Genomic DNA, 19,863 nt, shown 5'->3' on the forward strand with positions numbered 1-19,863 from the left:
TTTCCAGGAAGGTCTAGGAATTATCAGTGGAGCCAAAGTAACTTTGTATGTTGACCAGGAAATAATTCCATGACTCTGGAAAGCCTGTTCAGTGCCAGTTGCCTTACTCGCAAAAGCAGAAGAATTCAGAAAACTGGAAAGTGGAGTCGTCATTAAACCAATCTAATTTGCAGAATGGGCAGCACTGTTCACAACAATTTTGAAATCTAATGGGTCTGTTTGCCTTTATGGGGATTCAAACCAAACAGTAAACTTTTTTGCAATTGGATGAATACTCATTCCTTTGGACAGAGGATTTGTACACAAAGCTGGCAGGAGCATTGTCCTTCATGATGCTTGACATGAGCCCCGCTTACTTGCAATTGCATTTAGATCAGAATTCTTGGAAAAGTATTATAACTAATACTCAGGAGGGCTTATACCAATATATCATCAGACTTCAATTTTTCAGCAGACGATGGAAAACATTTTGCAAAGTCTACTTCGGCTCACAATTCACCTAATAATGTTAATAACAGGGAACAATAACAGGAAAAATTAATAAAGAACACTTAGAGAACCTGGACATCATCCCAAGGCATTTTTTGAGGCAAGTGCCTCAGAAGGGAAAAATGTGCGTTCCAGGCTTCCTAAGTGACCTGCTTGGGCTACAGGATTGACAAGATTGGGTTACACGCATTGAAAGATAGTGAGAGCAATCAAGTGTCCCAGCCCTTATGTTTGTCCAAGACTTTAAGTCCTTTCTGGGTCTGGTAAATTATTATGCAAAGTTCGTACACAACGTGGCACCATTGCATCAACTCCTATAAAAGGGTCAACCTTGGAAATGGTCTCATAGATAGGCCTTAGCTGTTAAAGAAGTAAAAAAAAAAGACTAATTGTTACTCTGTGATCCTGAAAACAATCTTGTAACGACAAGTGATGCCTTCCCTTACGGTACTGGAGTTGTATTAGCTCAGAGGGGGCCCATTGAAGAGGAATGTCCAACAGCATCCAATATAACCAAATAGAAAAGGAAGGATTCATGATCATATTTGGAGTCAGGAAATTTCATTACTACCTTTTAAGGTGAAATTCATGATAATCACAGACCACACTCTCTACTTGGTCCACTTAAAGTGATTAAAGTGGCGTCGTCCATAGCTTCAGGCTGCATTCAGTGGTGGGTTCTAATATTAAGTGTTTATAATTACAATCACCCAGGAGGCCAAGTAGTCAATGCAGATGCATTGAGCCACCTTCCATTAGTGGATATATCACCGGTGGTACCCCTCATGGAACAGAGTGTTGAGTTTTCTGGATATGCTCCCAGTCACAGCTGACAACATCAGACTTTGGACACAGAAAGATTCAGTACTTTCCCAATGAAACAATTGGCATTAATGGGTAAAACCAAAGGGCCACTGCAGCTACAACTAACACCTTTATGGACACAGACCAACTCACAGTAGAGAACAGCATGTTGTTATGGGAGCAAGAATGATGGTCTCAAGCAAAGATCACCATCAAATACTGGCTGAACTCCACCAGGGCCATCCAGTTCACAAAAAGATGATGATAAAGAGTTATGTCTGGTGGCCAGGCTTGAACTCAAATGAAGCACTTTAGTGGGACAATACCCAGAATGTCAACAAGGACAAAAATAACTGCCAGCAGCTTCCCCACATTTGTGGGAATGGCCAGGTAAGCCTTGGACTCAGTTGCATGTTGACTATGGAAGTCCATTCATTGGTTCAATGTTTTTAGACATTGTACACACCCACTCAAAGAGGTTGGACAAACATACATTCATCAAACACTAGAGTGACAATAGAAAAATTGCAGATATCTTTTGCGACACACAGAGTCCTGGAGATTTTGGTAACAGATAAGGGACCATCTTTTATCATCAGGGACTATAATTATTTCTTAAAATCAAATAGGATTCAATGTACAAGGATAGTTCCATACCACCCATCATCCAACAATGTGGCAGAAACAGCAGTCCAAACTTTGAAGGCAGGCCTGAAAAAAACAAAGTCTATTGCCTCATTAGTTACCAAGTTATCAAGGTCCTTTTTTGATTTCAGACCACTAAGAGAGCCTGGCAGAGTTGCTAATGAATAAAAGACCATCCACCAGGCTAAGCCTGATCTTCCCGGACCTGTGAGGGAGATTGAAATGGCATCAGGAACTCTAATGCCAAACCCAAGACTCCACCAAAGGAAAGAGACAGTTTGATACGGGGAAAAAGTTTGGTGCAAGAATCATGGAAATGGTGTCACATGGTTAAGATGCATTATCAACATGAGATCAGGAACAGTGACTTATAAAGTTTGGTGCGACAGTCCTGAATAAGCATGTGGACCATTTGAAAGCTGAAAATTTGCAGACTATGCAGGAGTAAAGCTCTTCCCTCAGAGCCTTCACAAATACTAATGACTCCCCCTCTCCATCAAACATTGAGTCCTCTAAATCGGAGATGGACCTGATGGAACTAACCACCTTGACATTTCTGTCTCCAGAAGAGGAGACAAAAATCTACCGAGGCACTCCAGACTCAAGAGGCAAGTTCCTGCTCATTACATGCCTTCCCTGTCAGATTCTGAGTTGGTGATGTTAAAATACTCCAGGAGGCTCTCAAAGAAATCAGACAGTCCTGCGTCCATGAACTCAGAGGTGGAGACACGTAGTGATTGTTGAGGTCAGCAAGTTGAACCTCAGAATAGAAGCTTCCTGATTAGGGTTGTCAATCTGTTCCAACCACTGAGCCCTGGCCAATGTAAAAAGAGTCAATGTCAGGGATATTGATGCCCTGAATTAACAAATAAAGGGTAATTAGTGATGGGATATTAGTTATTGAAGAGTTATAAAAGAGACAGACAGACGAGACAGAGAGAAAGAACGAGCAAGAGAGGGAAAAGAAAATGCCTTACTTCAGCAAGGCATTTGATAAGGTTCCCCATGGTAGGCTCGTTCAGAAGGTCAGCAGGAATGGGATACAGGGAAATTTAGCTGTCTGGATACAGAATTGGCTGGTCGACAGAAGACAGCGAGTGGTAGTGGAAGGAAAGTATTCTGCCTGGAAGTCAGTGGTGAGTGGTGTTCCACAGGGCTCTGTTCTTGGGCCTCTACTGTTTGTAATTTTTATTAATGACTTGGATGAGGAGATTGAAGGATGGGTTAGCAAGTTTGCAGACGACACAAAGGTTGGAGGTATCGTTGACAGTATAGAGGGCTGTTGTAGGCTGCAGCGTGACATTGACAGGATGCAGAGATGGGCTGAGAAGTGGCAGATGGAGTTCAACCTGGATAAATGCGAGGTGATGCATTTTGGAAGGTCGAATTTGAAAGCTGAGTACAGGATTAAGGATAGGATTCTTGGTAATGTGGAGGAACAGAGGGATCTTGGTATGCAGGTACATAGATCCCTTAAAATTGCCACCCAAGTGGACAGGGTTGTTAAGAAAGCATATCGTGTTTTGGCTTTCATTAACAGGGGGATTGAGTTTAAGAGCCGTGAGAGCTTGTTGCAGCTCTATAAAACTTTGGTTAGGATGCACTTGGAATACTGCGTTCAGTTCTGGTCGCCCTATTATAGGAAAGTTGTGGATGCTTTGGAGAGGGTTCAGAGGAGGTTTACCAGGATGCTGTCTGGAATGGAGGGCTTATCTTACGAAGAGAAGTTGACTTAGCTCGGACATTTTTCATTGGAAAAAAGGAGGAGAGGGGACCTAATTGAGGTGTACAAGATAATGAGAGGCATAGATAGAGTTGATAGCCAGAGACTTTTTCCCAGGGCAGAAATTGTTAATACGAGGGGTCATAGTTTTAAGCTGTTTGGTGCAAAGTATAGAGGGGATGTCAGAGGTGGGTTGTTTACGCAGAGTTGAGAGAGCATGGAATGCGTTGCCAGCAGCAGTTGTGGAAGCGAGGTCATTGGGAATATTTAAGAGACTGCTGGACATGCATACGGTCACAGTAATTTGAGGGTTCGTACATTAGGTTTACCGTACATGAGGATCAATGGTTGGAACAACATTGTGGGCTGAAGGGCCTGTTCTGTGCTGTACTGTTCTATGTTTAAGAATGCCAACGAGGATTTATTTCTATTCATTCATTGGATGAGGACATCACTGGCCAGGCCAGCACTTACTGACTAAAAAAAAAAGGCAAGATAGTTTTCAAAACAAATAAATGGAGAGGGAAGCTTTCCAGCTCAGAAAGAATGAGGGTGATGAGTGAATGGAGGAGAAAGTGAGGTCTGCAGATGCTGGAGATCAAAGTTGAAACTTTATTGCTGGAACAGCACAGCAGGTCAGGCAGCATCCAGGGAACAGGAGATTCGACGTTTCGGGCACAGGCCTGAAGAAGGGCCTGTGCCCGAAACGTCGAATCTCCTGTTCCCTGGATGCTGCCTGACCTGCTGTGCTGTTCCAGCAATAAAGTTTCAACTGATGAGTGAATGGAACTTGTACAAGGTTGGAAAGAGATACCAGACTTTCAGATGAGCTCAAGTTTATGGAATGTGCAAGGTCAGAGATGTCTGATGTCAAAGCTGAAAGTGAACATGTCCAAGTGATATTATGCTATTGGAAATTCTACTCTCGGTCAAATAGAGCAGTAAAGTTACAAAAATCATTTCAGCCTCAGACTGAATCCAGAAACAGGAACAGTTTGCAGTGCAAAGGCAGCGGTGATGTTCTTGCCAGTAGTTAATGACAACCTGCGTAGATGAGCAGAAAAGAGGGATATATCATAGACAGTCAACAACTTGAATCTCATTCCTGAAGGACTTATGCCCGAAACGTCGATTCTCCTGTTCCCTGGATGCTGCCTGACCTGCTGCGCTGTTCCAGCAACACATTTTCAGCTCTGATCTCCAGCATCTGCAGATCTCACTCTCTCCCCAACTTAAATGAGGTGGCAGTGTGGTTGAATTAGATGCTGTCAGCAGGCATGTGGTACCTTATAAATTTCATTGCGAGGTGTTTACATGAGAATAGAAACAGGCAAAGGACAAAAGCTTTTGTGGAAGCAGAGAGGGGAAGGTGTTCTGGAGACAACAATACAGGAGTGGAAAAGAAAGTCATTATAGGTGATTCTCTGGCTACAGCTGGATCGAAAAGAAGGGAACAATGGGGTATAGTCAGGTCCAAACTTTGGAACAAAGGAGTGTCATTAGAGGAGGATGGCATGATCAATGGTGTGATTGGCTGTTGATGGGTGAAAAAGAATGAAGTGAGATTGTTTACCACAATCAGCACAAGACAGAATGTCACTTGTGTATTTAAGGGCTGTTTCAGTACTGTTGCAGAGGCTGAAACCTAATTGCAGATGCAATCAGGAGTTGGGTGTAAAGAGATTCTGAGGAGTAAGAGCTGCAGTTCAACAGTGTAGATGTTCGATAATTAACTCAATGACATCAAGCCTTTACTTTGTTTAATCAGAAATACTGCAGTGACAAAGCAGCTATAAACGTAACCTATGTTTGTTGCAGACAGCTTAAATTTTCCAACTGTGCAGTCTGCTTGTGACAATTATCAGTCTTTTAACCAAGGACATTTTTATAACAGCAATCTTGAGTTGAGATAACATTAGCAGTGTGCAAATTCAAATAACCACAGATCATTAGATGTCTGTACAATTTTACAATTATTTACATATAGGTTTGAAGCTGTATAATCACGTAATTTAAACTCCCAGTAATTGCTAAGATATTTTTAAAGTTTACATAAAAAAACCTTTGGATCTGATTTTCGTAAAGTACATAAAAAGACCTTTTTTGTCAATCCTCATTCAAGTTGTTTTGTTCCAAATAGCAGGATCAATATTCAGCATGTAAATCAGTGACAATTGTGGCACAGTCTCCAGCAGACCATAACAATCCTAGATGTGACAAGCTGATTTCAGCAGGGATTGCAGCATAGTTCCTATAGCTGGCCCCATTGTTCCTGCATGTGGGCATGGATGCTGGTCCATTTACTGAGCCCTGTTGAAAGTACATGTGTGAACAATGAGTAAGAAGATGATCTAGCTTTGTTGTGACGCCCCATTTGGTAAATAGCCTGTCATTATTCACTTGCTATCACAGTAGTGCTTTGGCGAAAAAAAATTAAACCAAGGCAACATTTGTCTGTTCAAGTCATAGTAAAATTAATCCACTAGTAATATTTGATGTGGAGATCTTGGCTAACTCTATCAACACCACAAAATTCAATCAACTTGTTAAAAATTTCTGGTAATGGTTGTATTGCTTGCCTGAGGCAAGAGTCAAAACATGATCATTTGGCAGAGAATTCCCTTAGGATCGCCTGAAGATAAATGGTCCAAGACATTTGCAAATCATTTGGTGGGCCACTAGAGCCCAACACAGAAACGTGTACACATGTAGAAATTTTGACAAAAGGAGGGGAAAAGGTGCTAGGGATAAAATGTGGACACTGTCAAAAACACATCTCAGAAACACTCACATCCTTAAATACCTAAGTCTACCAAATAGGCTACCCCCATAATCCCAATGCCCTAAATCTGCAAACACACAAAATGCTAATGATAATACGCCTCAAGGAAAGTAATTTGAGTCTATCATTACTTTCTTTAATTTTAAATAATCCTTGTCTATGCCTCCACCACAAAACAACGCACTACTGGTACAAGTTCAAGCAATACATTTCCAATGTTGCCAATCCTAACGTCAAAATTAATCAATTCAGTTAGTGGAGCAAACAGGTGTAACCTTAAACAAAAATAGAAATAGCTACAGAAACTCAGCAGGTCTGGCTGCATCTGTAGAGAAAGCAGAGTCAACTTTGGTCCAGTGACCCTCCTCAGAACAGACCTGCTGAGTTTCCTAAGCTATTTCTGTTTTTGTTTGTTTATTTTTGTTAGGTGTAACTTTAATTTTATACTTTTCTTCACCAGGATTTTAGCTCCTGATGAAGGGCTTATGCCCAAAATGTCGAATCTCCAGCTCCTCGGATGCTGCCTAACCACCTGAGCTTTTCCAGTGACACACTTTTCGATCCAGGATTTTCGTTACCTTATTAAACTCCATATTAGGCAAGCCCTTTAAAGTAATGGATCAATTTATGACAATTAGGTTTATCTATGCATAAACATTTTTTCTGTGGCACAAGACTTAAAACAGTATGCAACTAGTATACGCAATGGTAGCCCATAGGTTCGCCAATACAGTGCTTTTAAGATTTGGTCATAGGAGATAATGTAGCTAACACTTGTTAATATTCCAAACATTTATTGACTTTTTTTAAATCCACGAAAAAACAAACATTTTGTGATGTATTTTATTTTGCCTCCCCTTAGTCATCTGTTCTAGTAGCCTCATGAAATTTAGCAAAATAATGCCTAAATCCTCCAACTTATCAGTAAACTCAACAAGGTTAGCTTTGTGCGAACCAGGGCATCCACAGGAAATTGGAATAGTATTTAAAACTAAAGAGGGATTTCCAAAACAAAAAAGCAACAACTAGTACATACCATCCACATCATCTGGACAGATGTCTAGTCATTGAGTCACGTACTGCAGCGGTCAAGTACACAATTCAGTTCAGAGACAACTGCAACCTCCCCAAACCCACTCCCGGAGAAGCAAGATCTGAAGTTATTGCGATGGCGATAGTAACATCGAACCCAAAGGAGAAGGGCAACACCGAGACCGAATATGATCAGTCGCTGACAGGCACCTCTCCTACCCGGAGGGAAAAGCAAGGGAGCTGCAGCGGGCAGCGTGAGATTGAGGGCTCGGGGCGGGTTAAACGAGAGAATATACTCGACATCTGGTAGGGAACGTCCAAAGAACCAACACGGGAAACTGAAAGAAGAGGTTAAGGCCGGGCTGACAGGGCACTGATCCCCTTCCTCTTCACCCCTCACCCCCCGAGCCACTACCTCTGCAACCGAGGCCGGGGCCCCATAGTCTCTTAGCCCTATGACCCCAAACAACACATCGACGCCATACTCACATTCTTCCAGCTCGTCCTGTGAGTCCTCGTAATACAGGGAGAGGCCTGGGAGAGAGAGGAGGAGATGAAGAAAAACAGAAAGGGTGTTAAAGGGCGCCGATAAAGAGTGTCAAAATAGCCGCTAACGGGCTAAGGACTGACATACCCGCCATCTTGGATGGATCTGGGGGCGGGGGGGGGGAGGGGAAGGGGAGGGCAGGACACCCACTTCCGTGGTTAAAGAACAAAGTAAATGAATGCGCCAAGCGCAGCAAAACGCTTTCTGGCAGCCATCTGTCAAACAGCTATTTCGAATCAAAATTAAAGCTGGGTAGAATTGTTTTCAAATCCAGACCGACGATCACGTGCTCAACGTTCCGGACCCTCCCCTCGGGCTTCACGTTACCTCATACTATTTTAAAAAAAATACAGTGTGTATTTTATCTCTTAAGATCTGAGCAGGAAGCAACGTCGTTCGAGGAGTTACTTCACAAAAATATGTTCGCGTTGCAAGCTCTTTGCTGGAGGGCTCGCGTTGGTCACGTGACGGTGTTGAGGCAAGATGGTGGCGGTGGCCCTGTGGATGCGGAGCTTTGTTGCGGTTCAGAGCGGCTGACTATCGGCCTGCTTTCCAAACGTATTCCCCTTTTTTCAAAAAAAAACAATTACGTTCGAAAGGTGATTTCAGTGTTACCTTTTTCCACTTTACTTCCCTTCGTCTTCCCCCCCCCCCCCTCCCTTAAATGTCCTACTGGAGATGTGTGTGGATTTCTGAAAGCCGCCAGCTTTTTTTACCATGGCTTTGAGGGAGCTGAAAGTTTGTCTGCTTGGGGTAAGTGGTTGTCCCGGTTACAGCCGACTTGAGGTAGTTCGCTCAGCAGCAGTTAACGTTTGACGGTTTGTACTGTTGCCTTTTACCGTGATAAATTTCTGTGGTGGATTTCAAATGATAAACAAACAGTGAGGGAAAGAAGAAACTGCGCGTGTAGAAAATCTGAAACAATAACTCAAAATGTTGCTAGCACCCTAGAGAACACCAGAGGCAAAGTAATAGTTTGGGAAGTAGTTACGTTTGTAAATTGTTTAGCCAGAGTTAAAAAAACAATCAGTTTCATGTTTTTGCTTTATGGGACTTGCATGTCAACTGGTGATTATTAAAAGGAAATAAGTGTTCTATGTTGAAAGAAATAATTGTGGACTAAATAGTAAGAAGGAGCTGTTCTCCCTAAATTGCAGCAGTTATGTGTGTCATAGTTGCTGATGGTATTATTGAACAAATGTTTAGTCAGCTCATGCCACTTAATGACCCTTTTAAAACATTAATAAAGGGGAGAAAGTGAGGTCTGCAGATGCTGGAGATCAGAGCTGAAAATGTGTTGCTGGAAAAGCGCAGCAGGTCAGGCAGCATCCAGGGAACAGGAGAATCGACGTTTCGGGCATAAGCCCTTTTTCATTAATAAAGGGGTACCTGCTCATTAAAAGTGTACACAGATCAGCTGTTGTATTTTTCTAAATACTTTGAAATGTAGTAATGATTGTATTTACCTGGTTGTGAAGAGGTTTGATCAGCTTAGTTGGCTGGGCAGCCAGTTTAAAATTTAAAGTAATGTTGACAGCATAAGTTCAGTTCCTGCACTGACTGAGCTGATGATGATGAAGTTAAAACACGATCAGTTGTCTCCCCCTTATGAGTGCAGCCCAATGGTGTGGTATGACTACGGTGACTCTATCTCTTTTAATTGGCTGTGAAGCACTTCTGTACATTGAAGTTTCAAAAAAATGTTGAACAAATACAAGTTATTTTCAAACATTGTAAAAACGTTGTCAACGACGACCTAAAACGAATCAATGGGACACCCATGGCACCACCAGTATCAGGACTCCTGGCAGAAGCAGTTATGCAGAAGTTGGAACAAGCGGCCATCTCCATGATCCAGCCCAAGCTTTGGATCCGTTACGTGGATGACACCATTGTCATCACAAAATGAAACCAATTAAAAGAAACCTACAAATGCAAAACACATCCTTACTGCCATAAAGTTCACCAAAGAGGAAGAGAACACCAACAGACTAGATATCACAGTAGAATGCAAAGCCAATGGAGAACTGCAGACCAGTGTTTACAGGAAAGCGACACACAGACCAGATACTCAACTACAAGAGCAATTATGCCAACACCCACAAACAGCTACATCAGTACATTATTTAAATGGGCCGCAACACACTGCAGCAGTAGCAACTAAGAGATGGCAAAGAAAAACACCTAGACAAGTATTCAAGAACAACAGGTACCTGATAAGTACAGTCTGTCAATTCTTAAACAACAAACCTAAACAAAAAGACACAAAAAGCCCAGAGACACTAACCGCACTACAATACATTAAAGACATCTGAGATGACGATGAGACTACTCTGCCCCCTAGGCATGATGGTAGCCCACAAACCTAACAACACACAAAACAGCCTGTACCCCATACCAACAACCAGCAGAACCAATGTCATATACAAAATACTATGCAAGGACTGCGACAAACATCACATCAGACAGACTGGCAGGAAACTAACCACCAAGATACACGAGCACTAGCTAGCCATCAAAAGACACTACCAACTATCACTAGTATCCTTGCACACAGACGATGAGGGACACCAGTTCATCTGGGACAATACGACCAACCTGAGACAGACTGAACAAAAGCATGCAAGAGAATTCCTAGAGGACAACCTCTTGGAATAAGAACCGGAAGTGATATCACTCACATAGAAAGCACGACAGAACACTAGCGCTTCACCGAAGGCTCACTGATGTTTCCTAGCATGGTGACAAAACATCAGAACAAATCTTCCAGCTCAGCAAGCAAACTGACAGGCTGAACCACAACCTGAGTTACAAATCTTCACAAAAATCACAATGTTGTCAGTGGTAATTTCTAGGTTTTGAACTGAATCATGTGCTTAAATATGCTTTTGTCAACTGTCTCTAGGCATGTTGTGTAAGAATTGGAGGACTATGTTTATCGGGCCCTGTTGTTAACTAATTATACTGGTGAATTTCACCCAACTTTTTGGAAGGATTGACTAGTACGAGTAGCCAAAACTGAAAGGATAGAATTTGTAATTTTGAACTTGTTTGTCTTTGAACTATTTTGTCGTCATCACCACTCACTGTCAAACCATCAATTCCCCTCCCTAGCCAAATTTGGCATGAACGGTTCTGAGTTTAAAACTATAATGCTTTTGCCGGCTGATTTGAATAGAGTTGTACATCACAGAAACAGACTCTTTATCCCAACTCACCCATGCTGACAAGATATTCTAAATTCATCTAGTCCTATTTGCCAGTATTTTGGCCATATTCCTCTAAACCCTTGCTATTCATAGACCCATGCAGATGTTTTATAAATGTTGTGAATGTACCAGTCTCCACTACTTCCTCTGGCAGTTCATTCCTTGCACGCACCACCATTTGCATGCACACGTTACTCCTTGGTTCCTTTTCGAATCTTTTTCTTTTGCCTTAAACCTATGCCCTCTCATTTTGGACTCCCCTACCCTGAGAAAAAGAGCTTGACTATTCACTCTATCCATGCCCCTCATGATTTTATAAACTTTACAAGGTCATCCCTTTCATGGTCCAGGGAAAATAGCCCTAGCCTATTCAGCCTCTTAGAGCCTAAACTCTCAACCCTGGCAGCTTCCTTGTAAATATTTTGTGCACCCTCACAAATTTAACAACATGTTGTACTAAAATTATATTTGCCACCTGTAGGCTACACTCAGGCACTCCTGAAATTAAATATTCGTAGACACTTGTTTTCCTAAATATTTAGAACCACATTTTAAGTACAGTACATTTTAAAAATAACTTAGCATCTGTATATTAAAAAAAAATCTGAATCATGACTGCATTAGAAGACATTTGCAAAGGAATGTGCTTTGCTGTAGATAATTGTTATTACACAGGGAAGACAGACTTATTTCTATTAGCCTGATTCCTCTGTATTCTAACTGATCCAATTTGAAAACAAATTATCTAGTGCGTAAGTTCTTTACTGGATGCTGTATAATTTAGTAAATTATTCTCATTGTAAGATTTTAAGAAATCGGTGACAAAATTAATCTCTATTGGTTTAAGTGAAGGAGTAATACAGACTTGCAGAATGCAACACATCTGACCCATCAATTTGGCACTGGCTGTCTCGAAGGGTAATCCAAATTGTTCTACTTTCATGCTGTTTACTAATCCCTGTTAATCTTTAAAATCCTAGCTACCTGTTGATTTTGTAAAAATAGTAAAGCCTTTCCCATGTCACTCTTTATTATCATTTCTTGTCCACGTTGAAATGTACTTGAACCAATTTTGTTGAAACTCCAGCATGAAAGCAAAATCCTGTGAGCATTGAAAATTTGAGCAAGCACAAAAGAAAGGTTCTAGACAAGTTTGTATCAGACTTGAAATATTAATTCTGTTTGTCTCTCCAGAGACGTTGCCAGACCTCCTTAGTAGCTCCAGCATTATCTGTTTGTTTCTTGAAAAACTGCCCATTGTTAAATATATCTGTCTGCCTGTTTTTGCCAATGCATCCATCTTGTGTTCACTAATTGTGTACTTGTTTCCTTTAATACAATTGTCATTTTAGGGAGCACAGTGCCTTGACTGTCATCCTGTCACTGTGGGTTAGATTTGAAGTGCAAAATGAATTTACGCAATCTAGTGCCAATTTCTAGTCAATGTTGGTAAGCAATATGAAGTAGTTCCTATTCAGCTTCAGTTGGAGGTTTCTTTCAGGTCGCAAGATGTGAGGTATGAGAACTAGGATAAGTGTCATTCCGGTGCAGTAAATGTGGTGAGATTGCAGGTGAAGCATGTGATCTTAAAGACTGGAGTGTGCCTGATGTTTGTATCTAACCTAAAGTGTTCACGTAGGTAGACAGGATAGGGAAGAAGACGTTTGGTACTCCTTGCCTTTAATGGTACAGGAGTTGGGAGGTAATGTTGCGGCTGTACAATACATTGGTTAGGCCATGTTTGGCATTCCATTCTGGTCTCCTTCCTATCGGAAAGATGTTAAACTTGAAAGGGTACAGAAAGGATTTACAAGGATGTTGCTATGGTTGGAGGATTTGAGCTAATGGGAAAGGCTGAATTGACTGGGGCTATCTTCCTTAGAGCATCGGAGGTTGAGTGGTGACCTTTTATAGTGGTTTATAAAATCATGAAGGACCAGGATAGATGAATAGAAAAGATCTTTCCCTAGGCTAGGGGAGTTCAAAGCTAGAGGACATAGGTTTAAGGTGAGAAGGGAAGTAGGGGCATTTCTAAAACACATTTGAAATAGTCACGTAAAGGTTAATCTGCAAGAAAAGGCATAATAAAATAGGAGGTAACATATTAAGATGGATTATAGGGTGAATGGAAACAAAGAATAGGGAGGAATGTGGCATTTTCAAACTGGCAGGTAGTGGAGTACTATAAAGGTTAGTGCTTATTGGTATTTAAGACCATCAAAAGATCGCACAAAAAATTAAGTGGGAGAAGATAAACTTTGAGGTAATACTTGCAAGTTACATCAAAATGCTCAGCAAGAACTTCTTTGTGTAAAATGAGAGAGGCCAAAGTTAACATGGGCCCTTTAGAGAGCAAGTTTGGGGGACTAATGGAAAACCAGGAAATGGCAGAGAGGTTCAATAAATACTTTGCATCGGTCTCCATGGGAGACATTGACAGCTTTCCAAAATTACTATATAATCAAGGGCCAAAAATAGGAGAGGAAATAAATATAATTATCACTTGAGAAAAAGAGCTAGGGAAACTGGCTAAATTAAAACGTTTGATAAATTACAATTCTTTTATTGTTTATTCGATAACTGTTTCAAAGATCAATACTAACTTGTTATAGAATCTTCGAGCAATACGTTGTAATACAGGCAAAAGTGATTGTATCTTATTTGAATTCCGAAGTCACCGGTCAATGTCAACTCCAAAGATTATTTATTCTAAACTGGGATTCTTTTCACAAATTCATTAATTCTTTAACTGAATATACAATTAGTGAATAAAAACTGAAACACAGCTTCTCAGTCCTGCAGCCTCCTGAGTACACGGTTTTCTGCCCCTGGATAAAAAAAACAGTTGAAACCAACTCGATCAATTGTTTTTCAACATTCTCTATGGTTTACCAGCCAGCACCAGCTTCGTCTTGATTGACCGATGCAATATCTAGCTGATGGACCATGCAACATCCAGCTGATAGTCCTCCAGCATAACATGTCCTAGTGTTGAAATGTCTGCAGTGTGCTTAGAACAATAATTAATCTGCAGTTATCTTGCCAGGTCAGTTCCAAATGCAAATATCAGTTTTTGTTTTACTTTTAAAATAAACTTTTCAGAGTTTGATGCTTTAGCTCACAATTCCAACGCAAAATGAGAAAAATAAAGAAAATCAGTGATTGTCTCAACACAGTATTTAGCTATGCATAACATAATAATAAAGCAGACACAATATAACTTCACAGAGGGAAAAATTATGCCGACAAATTTTCTAGAATTCTTTTGAGGAAGTAACAAGCAGGATACATAAAGCAGTAATAGTTGAAGTAATATATTTGGATTTTGAGAAGACATTTGATAACAGGCTAACCTGCAGTACCTTAAGTTCTTTTCCCGAGATTTTGCACACGAGATACAACTTGTGCACACCAACTTCTGCAAACTAAAGCTTGTACAAGCTAGGTGACCCCCTTGACCAACCCCTTTTTTTTTTGCAGGCGTGCGAGGTTGAGTGAAAGCGAGGAACTGAACAAAGAAAACACATCCCTTTTATTTTTTTTTAACCAAAAGCAGAGGAGGAGGTTTCACTCCTGTGTTTTTTTTTATATTTTTTTTTCTGCTTTTTTTATCCCCAGCACCCATGGTGTGTGTGTGTGCAGGTGTGAGACACAGTGAAAGACACAAAGTGCACGAATCTTTATTCAATTTCCACCACCAGGAAGATAGGAAAACACCCGGGTGGCCAGTGACAAACACTGCCCTTCACATCAAAGGGCAGTGCTGTGTGATCAAAACAGTGAAGGGGGAGGGTAGGGACTAAATCAAAATAGAGTTGGAGGGAGAAACGATGCACTCCACTCCCTGCGGCGCCCACCTCTCCCTGAACAACTCCAGGGTGTTGGTCGACACAGCGTGCTCCTTCTCCAAGGACACCCAGGCTCTAACGTAACCGCGGAAGAGGGGCAGGCAGTCGGCCCTAACGACCCCCTCCATGGCCCGCTGCCTGGACCTGTTGATGGCCAGTTTGGCCAGGCCCAGGAGCAGACCCACGAGGAGGTCTTCAGACCTGCCCTCCTTCCTCCGTACCGGGTGCCCAAAGATCAGGAGCGTGGGACTGAAGTGCAGCCAAAAACAGAGGAGAAGGTTTTTCAGAAAATCAAAAAGGGAGTGCAAACGCCCACACCCAATATATACGTGGTCCACGGACTCCACAGCGCCACAGAACAAGCAGTTGGGCTGGAAGTCCGTGAACCACCGCAACCTGCGGTTGCAGGGGACTGCTGCGTGCAACACCCTCCACCCCAGATCCCCGAGAGAAATGGGGAGGACTCCCGCGTAGAGAGCCCTCCACTGGGGATCCCCACCGCCCGGTGGGAAATGGGCACGCCACGGCGTGTCCGGACGGTGGATGAGGGAGAAGAGGTGGACGGTGTGCAGCAGCAGTCTATACAGGGCTTTCCTTTTCGCTTCCTTGAAAGAAACAAAATTAAAATTTCGGAGGCGGCTCAGGTTGTGGGGCACAGGCTCCCGCGGGAAGTACGGGACCCCGGGGCCAATGTGAAATTCCGTCCGGGCTGGGGTGAGCGCGGACGGGATCCCACCGCACACCTGAGCGTCCTCCAACTGGTGCACTACGTCAGGTCCGAGCACCGCCGTTTTGAGGCGTCGGATGGCGGTGGCCACGTACCGGACGTCTACCCCTGCCCTGCCTGCTATGTCCTGCGGCAGCGTCCAGCCCAGGCACCCAGCACGTCCCCGACCCTGGTCACCCTCGCCGCCACGGCCCTCCCCTCCGACAGCCACTCGAACCCGCGAGTACGGAGGTGCGGATTCCTGAGCAACGGCTCCCTGACGACAGCCGCTACTCCAGCTGGAGGGTAGGCGCGACGCGATTCAACCATGTTCCAGACAGTGATCAGGTCCTGGTAAAAGACAGGCAGCGTCTTGAGGGCGACCTCCAAACCGTCATGGTCGACGAACAGGAGCTGCGTGTCGTAGTTGAGGTTACGCACCTGGCGGAAAAAATACCCCGCCAGGGCGCACCACCTAGGAGGAGGCTCGACGTAAAGGTATCGCCGCAAGGTCTGAAGGTGGAACGTCGCGACCTGGGTGCGGACGCACACCAGCGACTGACCGCCCTCCTCAATAGGGAGACTCAGAACCTGCGCGGCGACCCAGTGCATCTTTTTGGCCCAGAAGAAATCGACCAACGTTCTCTGGATGTCAGCGACAAAGCCAGGAGGAGGGACCAAAGTGACCAGCCGGTACCACAGCATGGCGGCCACCAGCTGGTTTATGACCAGCACTCGACTCCTGTAAGATAGCACTCGGAGCAGTCCTGTCCAGCGGCCTAGGCGAGCCGAGACTTTGGCCTCCAGCTCCTGCCAGTTGGCCGGCCAGGATTCCTCAGCCGGGCTGCCACTTGTAGTTTTATGCTGTGGTTTTCCACTGGCTGTATTAACGTCACCTGCCCTTTGATTGGTGCTTATAATTTTTTGCAGGTTTAACCATACTCATGGTCTTTATTTATGTTGCAACACAGTGATGAACCCCTCTGTTAATTAGACCAAACACCCAGAAAAGCTCACCTCGCCTCATAATCTGTTAAAACGAGTGACAGAACTCCCAAATTCCACTCATTAAAGAAAATGACATCCATTTATTTTTTAACTCCGTGAACATAAAACAACTATTCACAATTCTAAGCCTCCGTTTTTCTTAACAGCTTATAATCTGCCTCCAGCTCTCTAACAATATGCAGTTCCAATAAGACACTACTTAGAATTACATCAACATAATTTCATAATCTCTCACAGTCGCTGTCGTCTTCTGTGTCTTTCTTCTGGCTGAGGATCTCCCTGGGTAGATGTCTGTCTTTTTACTGCAAATATGTTTCATATGAAAAGGTACCTTTGATAGAAAGTGTTTCCTAATTTCTTGGAGAGCAAGATGTTATATTTCCTCGCATTTCTGTCTCGATGGCAGTTGCCCTCTCTCTTAAAGGTACACGGCGTGCCTTCAACTTCATAGCAGTATATCCTTTGCAGGAAGATCATGGTTTTAAAAAAGTGGCTTGCCTTGTGTTCCATGACCACATGTTCTTACCACTGAATCTGTTTTGAGTGGCTAGCACAGTCATATGACAAGATTACATAAATTCTGCTGATCTAGAGAATTATCAACTCCGATTTCTGGTTTATCCCAAGCATCATCCTGTGGAAATGTTGCGCTGGTGACCGATGACTTTGACAGAACTAAGATTTCATGTCATCTACAATTTTTTTTATTCTGGAGTTGCCGTTGAGAAACTGGTATGGTGCATTCAATTTACTGTTAGTACATCCAAAATGCAGTTCGGGTGTTCCAGGATATTGACCCAGCAAGACTGAAGGGATTGCAATATAGTTCCAAATCTGGATGGTAAATAGTTAAAAGGGGACTAATAGGCGGTTGTGTTCCCCCTGTATCTGGAGCCATGTCTTTCTACATGATGGTGGTCACTGGTTTGGAAGGTGCTGCCAAAGGAACATTGGGGAATTTTTGCGGCGCATCTTACAGGCGGTACTTGCTGCCATGTCGGTAATGGAGGGAATGAATGGCACCACATCCACAAACAATCAAGCTGACTGCTTTGTCCTGGATGATGTCAAGTTTCGAGTGTTGCTGGAGCTGAGTGAGGAGTATTCTATCACATTCCTAACTTGTGCCTTGTAGATGGTGAGTAGGCTCTAGGGCATCAGGAGGTGACTTATTGCTGCATCATGTTTAGCCTCTGACCTGCTATTGTAGCCCTGTATTTATATGGTGAGTCCAATTTAATTATTGGTCAGTGGTAACCTCAGGTATTGACAGTGGGGTATTCAGCAATGATAACACCAGTGAATGTCAGGGGTGGTGGTTTGTTTGGCACGAAGTGGAGGTGGTTATTGTCTGACATTTGTGTGACGTGAATACTACTTGTTAGCCTAAGCTGTTTATTGGGCAGTTCTTGCTCCATTTGGACGTGGACTGCTTCAGTATCTGAAGAGTCACTAATGATGCAGAACATTGCAATCGTCAGCAACGCCCCCATTTCTAACTTTGATGGAAGAAGGCCATTGAAATAGCTTAGGAACCTGACTCATTTTGACTTTGCCTCTATTCAGTCTTTCTTTGGTTGCCTTTTGCCAGATAAATTACATTGTTAATTTATAGCCATCAGGAAAAGGATTATGTTTTCACCTGACGATTTGGGACTTTGGTTCAGTGGAATGTAGATGTTGCTGATTAGGTAAAAACAATGACTGCAGATGCTGGAAACCAGATTCTGGATCAGTGGTGCTGGAAGAGCACAGCAATTCAGGCAGCATCCGAGGACAGGCAAAATCGACGTTTCGGGCAAAAGCCCTTCATCAGGAATAAAGGCAGAGAGCCTGAAGCGTGGAGAGATAAGCTAGAGGAGGGTGGGGGTGGGGAGAAAGTAGCATAGAGTACAATAGGTGAGTGGGCTAACTAGACCAACATTAATTGTCCTTGAAGGTAATGGTGATGAGCCATTCTGTTAAGTGATCCACTATTCCTCCTCTGCCTTCATCTGGCCAGGAGGCAGCTTTTGCTTATTTAAAATCATAGTATAAATATGATTTTGATCATAATATCGACATGTGTTTGGAGGTGAACAGCCAGTAGAAAAAGGGGTAAAGCTTTGGTGGTATAATTTGGGGAGCTATGAAAGAGATTATAAAGCAGAACTTCAAAGACCACATTCTCTCGATTACTCCCTGCACTATTTTATTGAATACAGAAATAAGATAATGGTGGTGAATTGTGTATGAAGAGGTGATGCAGAAAGAAAAGCTTAATATGGCTGCTGCTTTTTTTGATTTTAAAAATAAATCAATAGAGTCATGGAGGTGGACAGCACAGAATAATGCCCCTTGATCCAGTGATTCTGCACTGGTCAAAGCCTGCATCTAGCTATTATAATCACATTTTCCAGCACTTGGCCTATATCTTTGTGTGCCCTAGCATCACAAATCTCTCCTCAAACATTGAGGATTTCTGCTCTTCATTGTTATAGGCACAGAGTTCCAGATTTTTCTCTTATTCCCTCTAAACCTCCTGCCTATTATCTTGAATCTATGCCTCGTGGTCAGTAATCCTTCCTCCAAGGGGAAAGGTTTCTTCCTCTCTACTCTATCTATGCCCATTGTAATCTTATACATCTCCATCACGACCCTCAGTTTCTTGTGCTCCAAGGAAAACAACCCCATTCTGTCCAAACTCTCTTCATAACTAGAACTCTCCATTCCAGGCAACATCCTGCTTAATCTTTTCTGCACACTGTGTTGTCATATCCACTCATGTGTCTCAATTCGAGTGGTGCTGAAAAAGCACAGCAGGTCAGGCAGCTTCCGAGGAGCAGGAAAAATCAGGATGATGAAGGGCTTTTGCCCAAAATGTTTTTTTTTCGCTGCTCCTTGGATGCTGCCTGACCTGCTGTGCTTTTCCAGCACCACTATAATCTAGACCCTGATTTCCAGCATTTGCAGTCCTCACTTGTGCCTATATCCACTCATATAATGTGGATTCCACAACTGCACTGAAGCTTTTCTTCCTGCACTATCTCCTTAGACACAATGTATCACTACTTTCTTATTTCTATATTTG

At 42.8% G+C, this 19,863-nt stretch overlaps 2 protein-coding genes across 3 annotated transcripts in view; one reads left to right on the forward strand and one right to left on the reverse strand.

Moving 5' to 3' along the window:
• Positions 1–8,131, reverse strand: part of ppp4r1l (protein phosphatase 4, regulatory subunit 1-like) — a 150,391-nt gene extending 142,260 nt beyond the window's left edge. For both annotated transcript variants that reach the window (XR_006314608.2, XM_043710084.2), the window contains exons 1-2: positions 8,110–8,131; positions 7,965–8,009 (exon numbers count right to left, since the gene is read on the reverse strand). Coding sequence is in view for 1 of the 2 variants with exons in the window: in XM_043710084.2 (XP_043566019.2) it covers positions 7,965–8,009; positions 8,110–8,116 (52 nt within the window). In the remaining variant the exon portion in view is untranslated. The remainder of the gene's footprint in view (positions 1–7,964; positions 8,010–8,109) is intronic.
• A 375-nt stretch (positions 8,132–8,506) lies between these two features.
• The window catches only part of rab22a (RAB22A, member RAS oncogene family), a 64,791-nt gene continuing 53,434 nt past the window's right edge, over positions 8,507–19,863 (forward strand). Inside the window, exon 1 of the mRNA XM_043710085.2 lies at positions 8,507–8,775. Coding sequence (XP_043566020.1) covers positions 8,740–8,775 — 36 coding nt within the window. The 5' untranslated portion in view covers positions 8,507–8,739. The remainder of the gene's footprint in view (positions 8,776–19,863) is intronic.

Source organism: Chiloscyllium plagiosum, unplaced genomic scaffold, assembly GCF_037043375.1.
Source record: "Chiloscyllium plagiosum isolate Xiang-an unplaced genomic scaffold, Cpla_swu_hap1 HiC_scaffold_15, whole genome shotgun sequence".
NCBI lineage: Eukaryota > Metazoa > Chordata > Chondrichthyes > Orectolobiformes > Hemiscylliidae > Chiloscyllium > Chiloscyllium plagiosum.